The sequence below is a fragment of the Lycorma delicatula genome, chromosome 4, assembly GCF_047948215.1.
Source record: "Lycorma delicatula isolate Av1 chromosome 4, ASM4794821v1, whole genome shotgun sequence".
NCBI lineage: Eukaryota > Metazoa > Arthropoda > Insecta > Hemiptera > Fulgoridae > Lycorma > Lycorma delicatula.
In genome coordinates this window covers 61,958,462-61,980,981 of record NC_134458.1, presented here as the reverse complement: position 1 = coordinate 61,980,981, position 22,520 = coordinate 61,958,462, and the positions used below count along the sequence as shown (strand labels likewise).

General features: G+C 29.7%; 1 protein-coding gene across 1 annotated transcript in view; it reads left to right on the top strand.

Moving 5' to 3' along the window:
• The window catches only part of Dhc62B (Dynein heavy chain at 62B), a 253,254-nt gene that overhangs the window by 168,705 nt on the left and 62,029 nt on the right, over positions 1–22,520 (top strand). The window contains exons 40-44 of the mRNA XM_075361705.1: positions 2,673–2,852; positions 8,497–8,711; positions 14,518–14,710; positions 21,978–22,137; positions 22,242–22,447. Coding sequence (XP_075217820.1) covers positions 2,673–2,852; positions 8,497–8,711; positions 14,518–14,710; positions 21,978–22,137; positions 22,242–22,447 — 954 coding nt within the window. The remainder of the gene's footprint in view (positions 1–2,672; positions 2,853–8,496; positions 8,712–14,517; positions 14,711–21,977; positions 22,138–22,241; positions 22,448–22,520) is intronic.

Here is a 22,520-nt window from a genome sequence, read left to right as displayed (position 1 = left end):
TGTTTATACCTGATTACTTACTTTTACCTTTATTATTCTCTAGTAATTTGCTTTTTTTTATTAATTTGAGGGACCCATCTGTGTACATAAACTTGGATTAACAAAACTCTAAACAAAAATACATATAAGCAGATCATTTATGTATTCATCTTGCAACCAGATCAAAACATTAAGTACTTACCCAAGCAGTAGTTAATATCATTTTATTTATTATAGACCAATCATTAAAATCAGGATTAATTCATCATGTAAAACGTAGTAAATTAAGAACAAATAAGAGATAATACAATGAATTAGTAATTAACAGATTAGAATAAATCTATATTAAAGAAAATCGCATTTTGTAAAAACATAATAATTCATTTTTTTCTGAAATTATAACGTAAAGTTTGAGAAAATGTTAAATTATAACTTAGTAAAGAAATCGCCATTGAATTCATTACTTGAGTTATGAGGACAGGCTATAAGTAATTTAAAAAAAAAAAATGAACTCTGTAAATTCTAAGGAAGGGCATTTCTTAATGCCCATGACTCAGAAAGACTTCTTGTTCTTATTTAATAAAATGTACAAATACTGCCTGTTGGATTGTTATGGAATTTACAAAGAATGCTTACTTCTTATATCGTGATTATGAACATCTTCATCAGTAGAGGGGATGTTAAAAACAATTTTTTGTTAATAAAAGCTGAACTGAAAGTAAAAATTTTATGCTTTCTAACAGTTGGTTGTCATGTTGCACAGATGAAGCTCTGCTTACTATCCTCAAAGCTTTTTACTGCACAATAAACAGTTTTAGCATCAGCAGCATAACCCTCCAACTTAATATCATATTTCAAGCAAACAGAAGAAGACACATACACTGTTACTTTACTTTTCAATGCATTTTTATATTTGTTAATAATATATTATATTTTTTTTGTTTAAAATTCTCAGTTTGATTTAATTCTTATTTTTTACATTTTAGATGGTTTTTCTAATTTGTTTCCTTTTTTTATTAATATTAGTTAAATAAAAGCTTTTTTAAAAAATATTTTTTTATATGTTATCAAATATATTTTTGTAATTTTTTTTGTTTAACTTTGTTAACATAATTTGTAAGCTATAAATAAACAATACTAGACAAAGAAGTAATCATATCATAGTCACATATTATGACATCATATCTAATACTGAAGAGTGAGTCGTCATGAACAAGATCAGTCATGTCTGTGCAGGTCAGAACACATAGCTGAAAACATCGCTGTGTTTGTATTAAACACTGGATTTAGGAATTAATTAATTTTGTTCAGCCTTATTGCTTAAGTTGTTAGCAGTACATTGTCATAATGCCTTGAAATTATTGTATATTTAAGAGGATGGCTGAAAGGTACACAGAAGTCATGAAAGGAACTATTCTGAAGTCATGTGAAACAGTAGTTTAACATTACTGAAATGTTTCTAAAGAAATTGTATAGACCTGTCTTCTGAAAAATTTTGCTCAAAGGAAAGTTGTGCCGTTTTTTATATTTAAAAAAATTTTTATGTATATATCAAAATAACAATAATTTTTTATATCTTATTTTATTTATTAAAAAAAAAAATAGAAAAAATTATCACTTAGAACATAATTTTATATTATATTTCTATATCATAAACACAAGAGTTTCAATCATTGGATCAGAGTAAACATTCATTTTTCAAGTTGATTTCAAAATATTGCAGTCGATAAATGAGTTACTGATTTATTCTTAGTATTCATTTGAAGAAGTATATAACACAAATTTGCTACAAACATTTCAATATCGTCTCCATTAACAGAGTGTTTTCTTATCATAGGAGGCTGAATCTGATTTTTCAGGATATATATTATCACTGCAAAATGTTAATTTTTGTTCTTTTAGTCAGAAGCTAAGCATTTTTTTTATTAATAATGCATAGCCTGATTACATTCACTTATCAACACATAGCAGTTCTAGAAGAACGAAAACATGTCTTGATCCTATTGAACCTAAGTAAAAAGAGTTGTGAATGTGTAACATGAAACGTTCTGGAAAAAATGGTAAACCACATTCCTTCTGACATGGTAGTTTGAATATATTGAAACATATCAGTGTGCGTGTAAAAGAATATAAAGCCAAGATAAAATACTGATAGTCAGCTGTCAAATCTATTAAATCGGTTCCTACTGATCATCGTAGCTAAATGATGCAAGATGCAGGTGCCTTTTGGACAGCTGAATGCTTGCTGTTGGACTCTGCAACTGGCCTTCTGCTAAGGGTAGGCTGATGTTCTGGGTCGGTGATACAAATTAGTTTCTTAGTAACTGTAATATAATTCTTTAGCGTCAGTGTAAAAAAAATGTTCAACATTTAGATACTTATTTTAGTTTTTGTTAAAATACATACATTCTGTTTTAAGTACTTGCATGTAGATTATATTTATGCTATTTTTTTATTTTAGAAATATGAAATGGTAATTTTTTTTATCTAACTGTTTTCAGGCTAGCTTATCCCTGCAAGAACAAAGACTTTTTTTTAAACTGCCAATCATTTCTTTTACTAGTATTCTGTAAAACTGTTACAATTGTTAGAGTACAGATAAAATGTATGTTTAATTTTTAAATTTAGTTTAATATTTATATTGTAATATCACTCTCATTGAAAGTGTAATTTTTTTCATTTTTTTTTTTCAGAAAACCTCAAATCAAAGAATGGCAAAGAATCATTAAAAATTTATCTATACCTTTTAATTCTAACTATGAATTTGTTTATAATCTGAGCTCAGAAATTAAAATTCAGAATTGGATAGTATCTGGTCTGCCGGTTGATAAATTCTCTGTGGAAAATGCAGTAATTATGGATAACACTTCCAGGTAAATATGTTAATAACATTTTAATTATTTCTAGAATATTGTATTAAAAAAAAAACAGTAGTAATTTTCACAGTTTATTCAGAAAGTAGCATTCATTTATTTATTATACAACTTGTATTAAGTATAAATAAGAATGAGTGATGATAATGAATGATGGTAGCAATATTGACAATACTACAAAAACTACAAAAAATAATCTTTATTACAAAACCACATTTGTAGAAAATTTTTATTATCAAATTAAAATTCTTAATACTCTCTTTGTAAGTACTCTATTAGTTTTTAAATTATAAACATGTGTATAAATATTGCAATAAATTATATTAACACAATTATAAATAACTATTATTTTTCCTTTCATTACCTTAATTAAAACAATATTACTTTCTATGCACAGTGAATATGCAATCGGTACTAAAACCGATATTATATATTGATAACTGATATTCAATATTTATTTTATATGATTAATAAATATTTAAGGAATTTGAATTTAAAAATTCATTTGAAACATTAAAATGTGGAATGGAAAATTGTTATAAAATCATATTCCTCCATATTGCCTACTTTTCTAGGTTTGAGCTAATCTGTTCTGTTGCAAATGGAGATATGTTTTGTTCATATATTGTACTTGTTCAGTGTCAAGGTATCTTTTCATAATTTATGATAAATAATATATTTTTACTGATGTATATGGGGGTGGGAATGTTAAAATGTTGAATTCAATTAAATATAATCTACAGTAATGAATTGTTGTGATTAGCCATATTTTTTTCTATTAAAAAATTTCCTAGCTAGTCGTATTTCCCCTAGAAGAATTTCCCCAGATGTTTCACAGTATGATATGCTGTCAATTCAAATACCCTATGAAGTATTGTATGTAGTGTAATCAGAAAACCTTTGCATAACTCAAAAATAGAATAATATACAAGAAATTTTAGCACAACAAGCATCTTCATAAACCTTCAATTACAGTTTATTATGCAAATATGTTCAAGGAACTTAATAAGTTCTGATTCATCCTTAACATGGTCATATATTATGTAACTTCTGTTAATCTCAATACTAGACAACCTAATCTCACACTTCTCAAGTTACTCTTCTGAGTAACTTCTGTTTATCTGCTTGCTGCTAAATAACATATAGTTTGTTTCATATTTATTTATGATCAAATCATTAATACGTAACCACTGAATCACTATGCATATTTCTAATTATACACCAGCAAGTTTTTGATTTGATGTTATAATTTCATCATCTACTTACTGCTATCTCAGATTATCTGCAAGTTCACTACAAGATTAATGGGGGTAATAAATAGCAGGGATCGTAGAAATTAGCTGGGGAGTTCAGTTTTTTAAAGTAGAGCAGATAACTAGGTAACCTATCCATGTTGAAAGATATGAGCAATCTATTTGCAGCTTTTCAAAGAGTGAGATAATACAGATTTTTTTTCAAAATACTATAATTTACTGAATAAAAGTTAAGATCAGAACAAAAACTAACACAATTTTAATTTTTTAAATGATTAAGAATATCAGTTATGAAACTAGAATAGTTTAGAGTTACAGAAACCACATTTTGAGTTGTCTAGCACTGAATTCTTCACAAGAAATGACTGCGACCTAGTTTCCTTGCATTTCTCAAAGAATTTTGGAAAGCCTGGGAGAATAGATTATGGCTATATCATAATTTTCTACGTCGGTTCTAATCTCTTTGTTTATAAACCAGTATCTGCTTTACAGTTTTAATAGTTGCAAAAATGACCTTCAGAGAAAGATATATTTATGATCTGTTAATGATGGTGGAACATAGTCTGTAGTTTTTTAATAAACAGCTAGATATCTCATCATAACCTACATGTTTGCTAGGTTTTAGCTGTGTTAATACAATACTTCTAATTTCATCACTATTAACAGGATTAAGAAAAATAATTGATTTTATGTTTGTTAAGCAATTTACTTTTCCGCCATATCTATTATTTGCTGTGTTGTCAGAATAAAATGCTCATTAAAATTGTCAACTATTTTATGAACGTTTGTATTAGTTATACAAACTATATATTATCATGTTTATAGTTTTGTTAACAAGTGTGAGATTATATTTACTGATTCCTCATTAATTATTTTCTAGAACCCTTTTAAAAAATGTCTTTCGTCACCTATCATACATTTTGCATTTTTAATGATTTGTTGATAATTATTTAAGTATTTTAAATAATCTTTGCACCTTTCATTATAATCTAATAAACTAATCCTCAAGTGTAATAATAGTCTATAGACAGTTAGTTCTCCAATAACCCAATTATTTTTTTTATTATTAGTATTTTTTTTGGAGGGGGAGAATGTAGATGAAAATAATATTTTAAAAACTTAAAATTTTGTATTTATCTTCTGTGTTTGTTACTTATTAGTCCTCATTTCAACTTTTCTTTTGCAATGCAGTGTTCAAAGTACGATGTTTATATTTGCATCATTGACAACCCTAAAAATTCTTTTAAGTAATTTGAATTATTGATAGCATCTCCTTTATATAAAGTAATAGTCTGGGTATGATGATCAAATATATCAATTCCTGTTACTTTGGTAATACTTTGGCTTTTATTATTACCTATATTGTCAATGAGAGGTGATGAAATTCAAGTTTTTCTAGCTGGTCCTTTTATTGTGAGATGCATATTATATAAAGCCACTATCCCAGAAATTAGGCAGGTAATATTATTTTCCCACAAGATGTCTATATTAAAATCATGTTTGATTTATTCTTGGCCACATTATGTAGATCTTTTAGTATCATATTTAACTTACCAAAAATCAGTATATTTAGCCTACTTGGTGATCTCTAAATACAAATTACTAAAGGTGCAAGATCTTATTAAACTTTAAATATGCATTTATGATTTAAAAACATACCAAAGAGAAAACTTGCTTTAATTTAAATTTTTATTACAACAGTTTAAGTTGCTTCATTGTATAGGTATCGTCAAGTTTTAAGTACTTTTCATATCATTTGGCAAATTTCAGTAGAATCACGATTATCCAAACATCCTCAGTAACTGAAACCATGTTTTGGTGAAATGGGAAACCTAGTTTTTATCCACTGAGATAATATTTACCACTGACTTACTTCTAACATCTTTAGAACATCAGCACTTTCTTTTGTTGTTGATCAACATCCATGACTTCCCTCTCAATCATATTTATTAAGATAAAATTACAATTTATTATTTACTGAGGAGTAAAGAGTACTTACATATCATTCATGGAGATTATCAATGCTAAAGTGCTTGTTCTATTTAAACACATTCTACATGGAAATTGGTTACTATAACGTTCACCAATGTTACATGTAATGTTATGGTCATAATCTTTCCTTAAAACTGTATCATTATTTTAGCCATTTAATGTCTGTAAAGATTTCACCTATTGTCCCTCTAAAAGAAGGGTTACTTTTTATATCATCTCTTTCTGATGTAATTTAATTAATCTTTTTACAATAGATTTTAAATGAAGTACATATATTTTTATTTTATTTTGAGAACATATCGCTTGTTCTCTTAATACCCAACATCCCTCCCTCAAATTCCTTGTCGAGTTGTGGATGCAAAATGTCCATTTTCAATAAATTATCATTATATTGTGCAAGCCATTAGCCCAATTTTGCTGACTAAATATAAAGAACAAATTAGTTAGTTTTGGTATTATAAATTTGTAAGTATCAAAATCACCTGTGCAAATGCTTTGAGAAAATATTAAATAGTTTTGTATCAATTCCATCAAAATCATATAAAACTTTGCAGTCTCATCATGTTTGCCATCGAAAGTATCGCGTTTGTAAGCTGAATATTTAAAAAAAAAGTCTGCTAATTTTGTGTTTAAAAATATTTGTGATACTTTTTCAGCTTGCACTTTGTGAATTATTTGCCATATTTCATCATTATTAATGAGAAGTTGATTATCTATTAAAAATTGTTCAAAATGCAGCATTTGTAGGGCTGCAAATATTATTAGATGCAGACACTTGGATCTGTTATAATGTTTATCAGAAAGAAATCCATTTAATAAACCACTGGCTAATAGACCAGACGAAACTATAAGAGTCAAAAGGCCGCAGCAGCTGTCAATTTTTTCCCATGGACCTTCTTTAAAGCCATAACAAATGAAATTCACCTGGATGAATAAAAATACGATCAAAAAGTGGCCGTTCTTCAAACTGTATTTGTAAACCCAGTTTAGCAATAGCCAAATCACATGTTGATTGTATTTCAACTTACCAACATTGTTTAGCTATTTCTAATGTTTGTACCAGTATGGCATAAACTACTGATTTGTCTGTTGGAGAGAGATTGATTGGTGATAAATAGCAAACTGTTTATTGTGGAACCAAGGAAAAGGAAAAGAAAGGTCACCAAAGTATTTGCTCCAATTCTCTTTCAAATAATGCTTATGAGTTGTTGAAAATATATACCTGTACAACTAACAATACCATGTATGTTGTTATATAATGTATGAAAGTATCAAAATTTTATAAGCTGAAATTCTCTTATTGCATAAAAAAATTAATTTAAGTATAAACAAATCAAACATTTACTTATTTGTTTGTTGATTTATTTGCTTAATTTCGAGGATTTTTGCTAACTAAATAACTAATTATGTAATATTTTCATATGTAAATAGTAAATCATACATAACATTTCCTTGCACAGTGAGTATTTTCTCATAAAATGAGTATGTAAATAGGGCTCTAAACTATTGTTTAAGATATAAATTATTCGCAGAATTAAATTGTTAAACATTAATGAACATATAAAGCATAAAAAAGTGCACTTTCATTAGTTATCTGCAACATACAGTGCGTATCTGAGTGCTCCGCGCGCACAGTGCACACTAGGGCGTGCAACAATATAACCCTGTTTTACTGCCTTACATACCAACCAAGCTGTCAGCCATTTTTACACATGTGTAGTTAAGGAACTTGTTCCTTAACATTAAAAAAAATAAAATTAAATAGGCTGACATATCCACAATGAGATTTTTTTGCTGAAATTTTGGCCAACTTTACCCCTGTCTGCCAACCCCATCGCCCCAACCTACCTGTCAGCCCTTTCAAACTTAGGTTTAGTACATTGTTAACTTTCATCTTATAAATTTTCAAGCGCCACATCGATGGATAGGGTTTCCTGGAAAAATGGCTCCTTTCACCTGTCTCACCTGGTCCCTATAACAGAAAAACTGTCAACCCACTCGGATCTGTAACATACCTTAGTAATACATCAATTTCCAATAAACTTCATCCACCACAAAGATCAAACCACTTTTTAGCTCTAGCTCTTGGACTATTAGGGGAAGACAATAAAATATGATTTCTAGCTGTTTATGCTAATTATGGCTCATAATGTGTAACACAACATATTAAATATAATTTGCTTAATTAAGGTGAAACTACTGCATTAAAAGATCAAAAATGTGATGCTGCTCAAGACAATATCCCACAGTGCACACTAAACTCAGTTGAGGATCTATACTTCTTGTAACACACAATATACCAACAAGCTGTTGTTACAGCAGCAAACATCTCAGGTAACTGGTCCCTATTTGATCGTAAGTAGTTTTATTGAAAATTATAAATTGCCAAAATGTTACAGGTGGCCATTATTAATTGATCCCCAAGGAAAGGCGACTAACTGGTTAAAACAACTCTACAGGGAAAGCATGGAATCAGTAAATCATACGGATCAGGATGTCTTGATAAGTATCACGAAATGCTTGCAAAAAGGATCCACTGTTTTGTTGGAAAAAGTAGAAGAAGATCTGGATCCATCATTAAATCCAGTTCTCTTGAAGGAAACTTTTGTTCAAGGTATTGACAAAATTATTAAATTTTGTTTTGCCTTGGTTATAAAAAACACAATTATTAGATATAAACTTTATTGTCTAGTAGCTAAAATTCCTTCACTCTTATTAAAATATTTATTTTGTAAACTGGAATATCTTATATCTTAATCAAAATAAATAAATAATTGTCTTTATAGGTAACTTATAGAGTGAGATCGTTGATTCTCTGAAGATCCCATGTTTGATTTGTTGATGACATTGGTCACCAATAAAAAAGGAGTTAATAGAATTTTTTCATTTCAAGCTTGGTACTTTTTTTATAAAATTCAAAGTAAAATGAATTTAATAAATTATTTAATTTGAAATTGGAAAATGTTATTTTTCATATTAACTAATACGTAAATAAAATAAGCTATCATACCCATAAGATCACATTGAATTATCCTATCCGTTGTTCAAAGAATGTGACATAGTTATAGCATTGTAGACCTATTTTTTCAAAATTAATTTTATTGTATTTAATTAAAGTTAGAATTTATTACTAATACCTATATTAAAAACAAATAAATGTCATTAAAGTCCATATTAATTATTTTAATTAAAACACATCCAATAACGTTAAAGTCGATAAGTTAAATATAAAAAATTGTTACAAAAAGATTCACACTACAAAAGGAATTACTGAACATTATTTTGACCACATATTTATATACATGTTGAAAGGATGCAGAAAATTCTTCAAGAATTTTTTTTAATTTTGCAATTTTTTTTGTCTTCAGTCACTTGACTGGTTTGATGCAGCTCTCCAAGATTTCCTATCTAATGCCAATTGTTTCATTTTGGTATACCCCCTACATCCTAGATCTCTAACAATTTGTTTAAATATTTCAAATGTTGCCTGCGCCTGCACAATTTTTCCCACCACATGTCCTTCCAATATTAAAGTGACTGTTCCAGGATCCCTTAGTATGTGGCATATAAGACTGTCTCTTCTTTTAACTATATTTTTCCAAATGCTTCTTCCTTCATCAATTTTCCTCAACACCTCTTCATTTGTCACTTTATCCACCCATCTGATTTTTAATATTCGCCTGTAGCACAACATTTCAAAAACTTCTAATCTTTTCTTCTCAGATACTCCGATCGTCCAAGTTTCACTTCCATGTAAAGCGACACTCCAAACAAATACTTTCAAAAATCTTTTCCTGAGATTTAAATTAATTTTTGATGTAAACAAATTATATTTTTGACTGCAAACTCGTTTTCCCTGTGCTATTTGGCATTTTATATCATTCCTGCTTCGTCCATCTTTAGTAATTCTACTTCCCAAGTACAAAATTCTTCTACCTCCGTAATCTTTTCTCTTTCTATTTTTATATTCAGTGGTCCATCTACATTATTTCTACTACATTTTATTATTTTCGTTTTGTGCTTGATTATTTTCATGTGGTAGTTCTTGTGTAGGATTTCATCCATGCCATTCACTGTTTCTTCTAATTTTTTTTTTACTCTTGGCAAGAATCATCAGCACATTTTAACATCTTTATCTTTTTACCTTTCACTGTTACTCTGGATCTAAATTGTTCGTTAACACCATTAACTGCTAGTTCTATGTAAAGATTAAAAAGTAACGGGTATAGGGAATATCCTTGTTGAACTCCCTTTTCTATTACTGATTCTTTCTTATCTTCTTCAATTATTACTGTTACAGTTTGGTTCCTGTAAATGTTAGCAATTATTCTTCTATCTCTATACTTGAACATTAATTTTTCTAAAATGCTAACCATTTTATTCCAGTCTACATTATCAAATGCCTTTTCTAAGTTTATATATGCCAAGTATGTTGGTTTGTTTTTCTTTAATCTTCCTTCTACTATTAATCTGAGTGCTAAAATTGCTTCCTTAATAAGTAAATAAAATAAGCTGTCGTGGCCATAAGAGCACAATGAATTCTCCTATCCATTGTTCAAAGAATGTTACATAGTTACTGCATTGTAGGCCTATTTTTTCAAAATTGAAGTCTAAAAAAAAATCCTGTTGCAATTCTGTACAGAATTCTACTTAAGATTTTTGATTCATGAGTAGTTCCTTCTACTTTCTTCATCACTATCATTCTTATACTTTCTACGTTCATCCATTAGCTCCAACATATCCTTTAATATCCATGGTTTACTACCAGTTCTCTTTGTTCTGCCTAAGTTTGCTTCTGCTGATTTAAGAATTTCATTTTTAATATTCTCCCATTCTTCTATATTTTCTACCTTATCTTTTTTACTCAGACCTCTTGCAATGTCCTCAAAAATCTTCTTTACCTCCTCTTCTCAAGCTTCTCTAAATTCCACCAATTCATCTGACACCTTTTCCTCGGGTTTTTAAACCCGAATCTACATTCATTATCACCAAATTATGGTTGCTATTAATGTCTGCTCCGGGATAAGGTTTGCAGTCGAAGAGTTGATTTCTAAATCTTTGTTTAACCATGATGTAATCTATCTGATATCTTGCACTATCACCTGGCTTTTTCCATGTGTATATTCTTTTATTATGATTTTTAAACTGGGTGTTGACAATTATTAAATTATAACTCAATTAGTTGGCCCCCTCTTCATCCCTTTTGCCCAGCCCGTATTCACCCACAATATTTCCTTCTTTGCTTTTTCCATTGATTATATTCCAATCTCCAAGTATTATTAAATTTTCATCCCCTTTTATGTGTTTAATTGCTTCATCAATTTCTTCGTATACACACTCACCTCATTATAATCATGGGTACCATCGTAGGCATTTAGATGTTAACAATCATTTTTGGCTTAGGTTCTGATTTTATTCTTATTACAATGATTCTATCGCTATGCATTTTGAAATACTCTACTCTCTTCCCTATCTTCTTGTTCATTACAAAACCTACTCCTGCCTGCCTTTTATTTGACCCTGAGTTATTCTAAAATCACCTGACCAAAAGTTCTTTTCTTATTCCTACCGAACCTTGCTAATTCCTACTAAATCTACATTTAACCTATCCATTTCATATTGGCTATTAAACGAACAGTCATTTGACAGTATGCAAAAGTTCTTTCACACGAGTCACATTTTCGTCATTTGAGGAGGTTGATGGGCATTCAATGCAGGCTTCATCATCGACCTCTTCACAGCCTTCAAAACACGCCTTATGCCATCTGTAGACTGTCCTTTGTGATAAACACTCATCTCGAAGGCCTGTTGAACCATTGGAAAAGTTTCTGCTGCAGAATTGCCAAGTTTCACAGAAAACTTGATTGCATATCTTTGTTCCATTGAGTGCTGCACCACAACTTGTACAAGAGATGAAACAGAGGTTTACAAAATCGCCCATCCTTCACCTCTGAGAGTTCAGAAACAAATAAAAAAGTACTCGCTCAGTAGTTGACTTACACCACTATCAATCCTGGTGGATGAAAGAGTGCTGCAACGTGCAGTCACTTCACAATGAAATGTATGACATCATTTTCAGGACAGACCTTGTATAGCTCAAGATTTTGAAGCAGGTCATTAATAAATAATAAAAAAGACAAAAGACTGAAAACACTCCCCCAAGGCCTTCCACGTACTATATCTTGAAATGAGGACCTAAATCTTAGATGTGTGTTCTTATCAAAAGGTGAAATTTCAGCCACTTGTTCACAGTTGTTAAGGTGTGACCTTAACCAATTGTAAGCAGCTACTCTGATAACATAGCTAAGTTTTTCATCAGTAAAAATCTGGAACTAAATCAGATGCTCTACTGAGATCACAAGAAATTGAAAAAGGAATCTTTTTTATCTACAGAATTTAAAATATTTTCCAAAAACTAAGACATGATTGTGACAGTAGAAAAGGTTTTTCTAAAACCATGCTGAAAGTTTTTTAATACATTATTCTTTTCAAGAAATGTTAAAAGTCTATTTTTCATAATTTTTCAAATACTTTATAAAATACAGATAATAACCTATAATTTTGTAAATTAAGTTCCAATTCTTTCTTAAGGAGGGGAAAAACAGATGTCTTAAGGCAGCTAGGGAATATTCTGTTGAAAGATTCATTATTTGAATTTGTAGAGGGATTATACTTTATTTACAATACTACCAGGAATATCATCAATACCCAATAAATATCTACTCTTTATATTTAAAATAGAAATTATAACTTCCTGGATATTAACATGAAATAAAAATGCTGATTCTTCAATACAACCATTCAAGATGAATAGCTTTGAGAAATGGATCAATATTATTGTTGTTTGAAGTACTGGAGAATATTAAATTCTTTTCTTATCATAATTGACAATAATGTAATAGAAGTTGAATACTTTTGTATTTTCAGTGAAAAAGTCATCTTATCTGTTTTAATTTCAAACTCCTTTTCATTTTTGATAACTGCTAACCCAGTTTTAGATCTATTGTTTGAATGAGATATTAAATTATCACATAATATTTTAGCATTTCTTATTTTATTAATCCATACATTTTTCTTTGTATGTCTAAAGTGTTCCTTTCTTCTACTAAAGGACAAGCTAGAAAGCAAGCCTTCTGAAAAACATTAAGAAAGTTTTTTTAATTTCTCATCAAAGCTAATTTTGCTATTACGTTGTGAATTTGTTTCTAACAAAAGGTTTTTAAGTTTCTAATTGAATTTGTAATGATCAACCTTTTAAAAGAATAAAAGTAATCATTGTCTCATCCCATGTTCGTATTATGCATGTTTTCATTAATGAATAGTGCTACTGCAATTCTAAAATTATGATCTGAAAGACCATAATCTGCAATAGAATTGAAAATTATCTTTAAGCAAATTTGAAAAATATTATCTATAAAGGTAGCCAAAGTTCTTGTAATTCTAGTTGGCTGGGAGATCAAAATATTTAGACCTCCTAATCCAAACTGAGTTAGTAGTTCGTTCATCATAAGACTAGAATTGTCTAGAAAGTTAATATTAAAATCACCACAAACTATAATATTGAATTTATTAGGAATTTTAAAAAAGATTTTCCAATAGTTTATATAAAATGGTTTCAAAAGAACCTAAAAGAGATCTATAAATTACCATCAATATCAGTTTTAGACTTGGGCACTGAATTGCAGATCATTCAAAATTAATTTCTTCCGCAAATATATGTTAACTTACAATATATGAGAAATTGTTATATGTTAACAAAAATTTAGACTCCCCTGTTTTTATTTACATCTCTAAAAAAAGCTTTGGCATTTTTGAAATTAGAGAGCATAGAAATAGTTTCTGTGTTTGTTAGCAAATGTTCTGAAAAACATGCAAAATCTGGTTGTGATCTGTTCGAAAGAAATACTTCAAATAGGTTTTTATTTTATAGTACACACATATTATGATGACAGCAAGCATGAAAATCATAAATAAATAAATAATTTTATTATTGATGTTTTATACATTACTGATGCATATTTTTATTTATAAAATAAAACTTAGTTAAAATATTATTTTTATGTTCAGTGTACAAATTATCTTTTTCTTGTTATGTTTGTATATGTATTTTAGACACTACTGCTAATATTTATTCAAAATATACAGTACACTGATCATGAGATATCATACAAAACTGATAAAGTGTAAGCATCATGGTAATTTCTCCCTTGTCCCCAAAAATTTGTTTTACTTTTTTAAATGATAGAAATTAAGACTTACATAATTACAAATTAAGATTGGCGCAATTCACAGACAGAGAGATAAATTGTGTAAAAAACAAAATAATTCCTAATATTTAAAAAATTCTATTAGCAATGTTTTTATACAATAAATGTATAATGATTTTATTGTAATCATGTTTTATTTTAATTTATTGTTAGATAACCAGACGTACATATGTATCGGTGACAACATAGTAGAATATCATGGTGATTTCAAGTTGTTTGCAATAAGTAGACTACAGAACCCAAAATTTTTACCTGAAGTATTCAGCAAGGTCACTGTTGTCAATTTTGTTTTAACTCCAGAAGGATTAAAGAATCAGCTTTTAGATATTATTATAATGAAAGAAAGGTAAGTACATTCCATTTCAACATATATTCTTGTTTATTTAGTAATGTAATTGGAAAGTCTTGTTTCCCTGATAGCCTACACATTATCATTATACAAGAGTTAATTGCCTATACTTTTACAGTTAGATATTTCTTAATAATAAATTTGGTAATGCTACTTAAAATGTTATAACAAATTTTGGATGTGCGTACCTTACATCTAAGTTGCATGTTTGAATATAGTTTTTGTGCCAATCAAAGCCTACTTTACCACTCCTTTGTAAATGGTGGGAATGTAGTTTTGAATGTTTACTTTAAATTAAAAAGATGAATCAAAAAAAGAAGGAAAGTGTATTGTGGGTTATACATATGAAACATTTTGTTCAAAAATTCCTACCAATTAAAGTCCGGAGAAAATAGATCAGGAGGTAGAGGGACCACAAACCCTCTTGTTGTATGTTTTCGTGGGATGAACATTTGTAGAGTTAACTTATAGTAGTGTTGAGAGGGGTTGCTAGTATTGCAGAAACCAGTAGCTAGGCTAAGCAGCATACTGTACCAATTTTTATGAGGATTGTTCAAGTATGATCAAATTTTTTTTAAATAGATTTTGTTTATAAAATAATCAAATTCTATTTCCTTTAACTTTTTAATTTAAGCCTTTGTGACTGCAAAACACTTGTTTGATTTGTGAGAAAGTTTTCAATAAAAGTTTCATTTCCATTTATATGGCAATCACAATGAAGTGTTAGTTACTTCTTGAACCATCTCATTCCAGTTTCAATGACTTTGTCATTAATTTTGAGTTTTTGTCCCCTCAAATTTCTTTGGTTGTCTAAATAAGTAGTAACTGAATTGACTGTGTGATGCAGCAGAAATTCATTCATTTATAAGGACTGAAATTGAGCACTGTCTGTAAGGATTGAAATACAGCTTAATTTACATTTGGAGTAGATAACCTTTTTTTTGTCACTCTCTATGAATCATGAGACCTTGCCATTGGTGAGGTGGTGAGGGGGCTTGCATGCTCAGTGATACAGAGTAGCTGGACCGAAGGTGCAATAATATCGGAGAGGTATCTGTTGAGAACCAGATTAAGGAATAATTCCTGAAAGAGGGCAGCAGTTCTTTTAGTAGTTGTTAAGGGCATGGGTCAGGAGGACTTAAACGGCCACATCAACGTCGCTCAATCTTATGAGTACTGTGCAGCTGAAAGCAATGGAAAACTACAGCTGTTTTTTTTCCAAAATGTAGCCCTCTGCATTTTCATATAGCAATGATGGAGGCGCCTTCCTTGGTAAAATATTCCGGAGGTAAACTAGTCCCCCCGTTTGGATCTTTGGATGGGGACTACTAAGGAAGAAGGGGTCACCAGAAAATTAAAAAATAACATTCTACGAGTCGGAGCATGGAATGTTAGAAGTCTAAAAAAGGTTGGTAGGTTAGAAAACTTAAAGAGGGAAATGGATAGGTTAAATGTAGATTTAGTAGGAATTAGCAAGGTTCGGTAGGAATAAGAAAAGAACTTTTGGTCAGGTGATTTTAGAATAACTCAGGTTCCAATAAAAGCAGGCAGGAGTAGGTTTTGTAATGAACAAGAAGATAGGGAAGAGAGTAGAGTATTTCAAAATGCATAGCGATAGAATCATTGTAATAAGAATAAAATCAGAACCTAAGCCAAAAATGATTGTTAACATCTAAATGCCTACGATGGTACCCATGATTATAATGAGGTGAGTGTGTATACGAAGAAATTGATGAAGCAATTAAACACATAAAAGGGGATGAAAATTTAATAATACTTGGAGATTGGAATATAATCAATGGAAAAAGCAAAGAAGGAAATATTGTGGGTGAATACGGGCTGGGCAAAAGGGATGAAGAGGGGGCCAACTAATTGAGTTATAATTTAATAATTGTCAACACCCAGTTTAAAAATCATAATAAAAGAATATACACATGGAAAAAGCCAGGTGATAGTGCAAGATATCAGATAGATTACATCATGGTTAAACAAAGATTTAGAAATCAACTCTTCGACTGCAAACCTTATCCCGGAGCAGACATTAATAGCAACCATAATTTGGTGATAATGAATGTAGATTCGGGTTTAAAAACCCGAGGAAAAGGTGTCAGATGAATTGGTGGAATTTAGAGAAGCTTGAGAAGAGGAGGTAAAGAAGATTTTTGAGGACATTGCAAGAGGTCTGAGTAAAAAAGATAAGGTAGAAAATATAGAAGAATGGGAGAATATTAAAAATGAAATTCTTAAATCAGCAGAAGCAAACTTAGGCAGAACAAAGAGAACTGGTAGTAAACCATGGATATTAAAGGATATGTTGGAGCTAATGGATGAACGTAGAAAGTATAAGAATGATAGTGATGAAGAAAGTAGAAGGAACTACTCATGAATCAAAAATCTTAAGTAGAATTCTGTACAGAATTGCAACAGGATTTTTTTTTAGACTTCAATTTTGAAAAAATAGGCCTACAATGCAGTAACTATGTAACATTCTTTGAACAATGGATAGGAGAATTCATTGTGCTCTTATGGCCACGACAGCTTATTTTATTTACTTATTAAGGAAGCAATTTTAGCACTCAGATTAATAGTAGAAGGAAGATTAAAGAAAAACAAACCAACATACTTGGCATATATAAACTTAGAAAAGGCATTTGATAATGTAGACTGGAATAAAATGGTTAGCATTTTAGAAAAATTAATGTTCAAGTATAGAGATAGAAGAATAATTGCTAACATTTACAGGAACCAAACTGTAACAGTAATAATTGAAGAAGATAAGAAAGAATCAGTAATAGAAAAGGGAGTTCAACAAGGATATTCCCTATACCCGTTACTTTTTAATCTTTACATAGAACTAGCAGTTAATGGTGTTAACGAACAATTTAGATCCAGAGTAACAGTGAAAGGTAAAAAGATAAAGATGTTAAAATGTGCTGATGATTCTTGCCAAGAGTAAAAAAAAAATTAGAAGAAACAGTGAATGGCATGGATGAAATCCTACACAAGAACTACCACATGAAAATAATCAAGCACAAAACGAAAATAATAAAATGTAGTAGAAATAATGTAGATGGACCACTGAATATAAAAATAGAAAGAGAAAAGATTACGGAGGTAGAAGAATTTTGTACTTGGGAAGTAGAATTACTAAAGATGGACGAAGCAGGAATGATATAAAATGCCAAATAGCACACGGAAAACGAGCTATATATAGAGCTTATATAATGGTACAGGCGAAATGAGCCTTCAGTCAGAAATATAATTTGTTTACATCAAAAATTAATTTAAATGCCAGGAAAAGATTTTTGAAAGTATATGTTTGGAGTGTCACTTTATATGGAAGTGAAACTTGGAAAATCATAGTACCTGGGAAGAAAAGATTAGAAGCTTTTGAATGTGGTACTATAGCCAACGTTTGGAATATGTAAAACAAATTGTTAGGGATGTAGGATATAGGGGTTATACCAAAATGAAATGACTAGCACTAGATAAGAAATCTTGGAGAGCTGCATCAAACCAGTCAAATGACTGAAGACAAAGAAAATTTATTTTTCCGTGTGTCTTGGCGTAAGGAGGTGAGAAACCCAACTTTTTTTTATTCAACACACAATTTTTTATTCCATAATTTCATGTACAGAACACAGAACCGTAATTATGTAATAATTCATGTATTTAATTCATTTATGTATAATTTCATGTATTTTTCCATCATTCCCAACGCTAATTTCTAACTTCTATGACAGTAAATTGATGGTTATTCACTAATCAGCCTTAAAATCTCATCAATTTTCATTATATTGTTAAAGGTAACAGACATTTTCAGTCATCAATCATAAGATTAAATTTCTGCATGATCTTTTCAATCACAAAATGATTTTTCATCAGTTCATTTATTATTATTTTTTTTTTTTATAATAGAGGAAATGAAATGCTGCTCAAAATTCGGTCTAACTTCATATCATTTAGAGTTTGGAGCATAGTACAATGATTTCCTCTATAACTCAGTTCTTTAAAATCATTTTCAAAATATTAGAGTGTCATTTTGTTTTGAAAAAAATTCTCCATATTTTATGTTAAAAAAGATAATTTAAATGAACTAAATGATACCAAGTGAAATGTTAATGATTCAAAATTACAGTGGTTGCTGTTTTGAAAGTTTGAAATATTAAAACCTAACTTATTTGTTTATTTTGTTTAGTTATTTATTGTAGAAAATGTTGGATTAATTGTATATACTGAATTTTATTTGAATATTTCATTTATTCTTAAGGTTCAAATTTCTGTTTAAAAGACACAAAAGAGCAAATTCCAGGATGGAAAACAAAGTGTTTATGGACATTTGTTGTCAGAGGTACTTTTTTTACTTTAAGTAAGCCGAATCACTTCTTGAAGTAGTGCTGGTCATTCATATTACATTCTTCGTATAAATGGGAACGCCAACCAACACATGACTGATTCTTCCATTTAGAGATAGATGCTTTCTTTCTTATATATCCTTTTCTTATGTTTGTTTTCATAACTGGCAGATGCGCATTAATGCAGATAAATAAAATAAAAGCTTATGGACTATTTATTTAGAGTAAAGATTATTCAAAATAAAGAACAAAATACTCAGTTCATTTGTCAAACAGAAATGACTGGTAGTTTTCAAAATCTTAAATACAAAATGTTTATAATGGTAAATATTCTGTTGTTTAAGGTAATAAAATGTGAAACAAAAAGTTAAAATTAAAAAAAATTTTATGAATTGCAATGAACAATCCAAGTAGATGTGAAATGTTAGCTTACAACACAATAAATAATATACTACTTGAACTCTCCAGCAGGACTGAGCATCACATTCTGTTAGGCTCCCTTAATATTAAGTTAAATAAGATAAAAGTTATCTCGAAAATAGCTGGGATGACTGATGGCAAAATCTTTCAAACAATACAGAAATATCTCTTAGTATAATAAAACTGAAAAAAATAAGTATTTAATGTTAATTAGATAGAATAATCTTCTCAAAATTTAAATGTTTACATTTTTGGAAAGTCCTTATCTTTAAAAGGTTTAATTCGGTCCCCTATCAGTTGACAATGTAATTGCTGGTAGTAAAGTAATTTTATCGACTATCTAAATCCTATTTATTGCAGACTTTTTGTGAAACTTTTGTTCTAATAAATTCATTATATGACCAGTTTCAGAGCAATGTTGGGCCACTTTTCATTTTTCACCTCTTCTATGCTTAAAATAAGGGTAATCCTCCTTTATTCTAGTTTCAGTCTTTCTTTTTGTTTGCCCTACATACCCAAAGACAGAGAGAGACCAATTTCCAGATTATTGCTACAGTAATGATATGCTACATGCCATGCCCATAGTATGCTATACTATGTCATGCTACAGTAATATAATGAATTGTACAGTTATGTACAGATGTTGCTACAGTAATGAAGTTACATTCCTTATGATTTTTGTACTTTACCTTATTGTTATATGGAGCACAATATGCAACAAGAAATATTTAATTATATAGTTTCTGTTTATATACTACCAGTGGTTCTCTAGAAAGATCATTAGGCTTGGCTGCAACCATCATAAAATCCATTTCTTTGCTATGACATTGTAGATTAAGAGGCTTTCAATTTATCCAGTTTACTTTGTATCCTGATGGGCAGATCATCCTTCCTCATCTCCAATCCCTTTTCCTTAGCCTCAACCCCTTTTTTTCCATTTTTAGTTCTGTGGACATAAGTCTAATCAAATTAGATTTTCCGTAGCAAGGTTGCCAGGATATTAATGATACAACCAGAGCATAGTTGGTGTTAAAAAATAAGCGGGGGAGTTGCCTATAGAAGACTCAGGAACTCGTTTCCTCTCTGGTTACTGCATTCTAATGATATATTTTGAATCATTATGTTAAACTACAATTGTGCATCCTTTTTTGTATACATCTTAAAATAAATTGATTATTTTTACAAGTTAATTTTGAATTCAAAAACTGTCGTAGGTAATTATTCTCAATTTCATTAGTAAAATTATAATTTTCTTAATTTGTTTTATTTATAACAAAATTTTTATGTGATGAAAACTGAAACAATGAACATATTACCTACATATTTCAACTATTTTTTTTATTTTTTTTTTGTCTTCAGTCATTTGATTGGTTTGATGCAGCTCTCCAAGATTCCCTATCTAGTGCTAGTCGTTTCATTTCAGTATACCCTCTACATCCTACATCCCTAACAATTTGTTTTACATATTCCAAACGTGGCCTGCCTACACAATTTTTCCCTTCTACCTGTCCTTCCAAAATTAAAGCGACTATTCCAGGATGCCTTAGTATGTGGCCTATAAGTCTGTCTCTTCTTTTAACTATATTTTTCCAAATGCTTCTTTCTTCATCTATTTGCCGCAATACCTCCTCATTTGTCACTTTATCCACCCATCTGATTTTTAACATTCTCCTATAGCACCACATTTCAAAAGCTTCTAACCTTTTCTTCTCAGATACTCCGATTGTCCAAGTTTCACTTCCATATAAAGCGACACTCCAAACATACACTTTCAAAAATCTTTTCCTGACATTTAAATTAATTTTTGATGTAAACAACTTATATTTCTTACTGAAGGCTCGTTTAGCTTGTGCTATTCGGCATTTTATATCGCTCCTGCTTCGTCCATCTTTAGTAATTCTACTTCCCAAATAACAAAATTCTTCTACCTCCATAATCTTTTCTCCTCCTATTTTCACATTCAGTGGTCCATCTTTGTTATTTCTACTACATTTCATTACTTTTGTTTTGTTCTTGTTTATTTTCATGCGATAGTTCTTGCGTAGGACTTCATCTATGCCGTTCATTGTTTCTTCTAAATCCTTTTTATTCTCGGCTAGAATTACTATATCATCAGCATATCGTAGCATCTTTATCTTTTCACCTTGTACTGTTACTCCGAATCTAAATTGTTCTTTAACTATAAAATACTGTTGTTATTTCAACTATAAATCACTCTATAACTATAAATTACTATAATTGGTTATAAATCACTCTATAAATATTTTATGTTAGTAGGGATGAAATAACTAAAAAATGTGAGACTCTTGCCGTGAATAAAATCCAGTACTGCTGTCACTTGACACTAAGCGAAATTAAACGCAATCTAAATTATGTTACATATCTGTATGAATGTAAACATTACAAACTACTCAGTTATTTTTTCTGTTTATTTTTTATTTCAATCGGTTTGACATTTTAAAACTAATTTTATTACATCACATTTGCAGGCCAAGGCTTGAAGAAAAACAACATAATCTGACATATAAAAAGGCAGAAAATATATTTATGTTGAAAGATATTGAAGATACCGTTTTGAATACTCTTTATACTACTGATGGTAACATTCTTGAGAACGAGGAAGCTATTCAGACACTTGATGAAGCAAAGGTATGTGTTTCACTTTATGATACTGATCATTTTAATACTAATCATAATTTTGATCCTGATCATTTTGTGAGCAGATATCACTTTACAGTAATTTTCTCTTTCAGAAAAAGTCTCTCTCCATTAAAAAAAACCAGAGAGAAACAAAACTGGATGAAGATCAGCTGCAGAACTATCGTGAATCATATGTTGATGTGTCAAAGTATGCAACTACATTGTTCTATTGCTTGACTGAATTATCTAATATTGATCCTATGTATCAGTTTTCACTGCAATGGTTTATTCAGTTGTACAACACCTCAATTGATGAATCGTAAGTGTATAAGAACTAAATTTGATTTATTTTTTTTAATCAATAAATAGTTGACCTGTTAGTTTGTACTTAA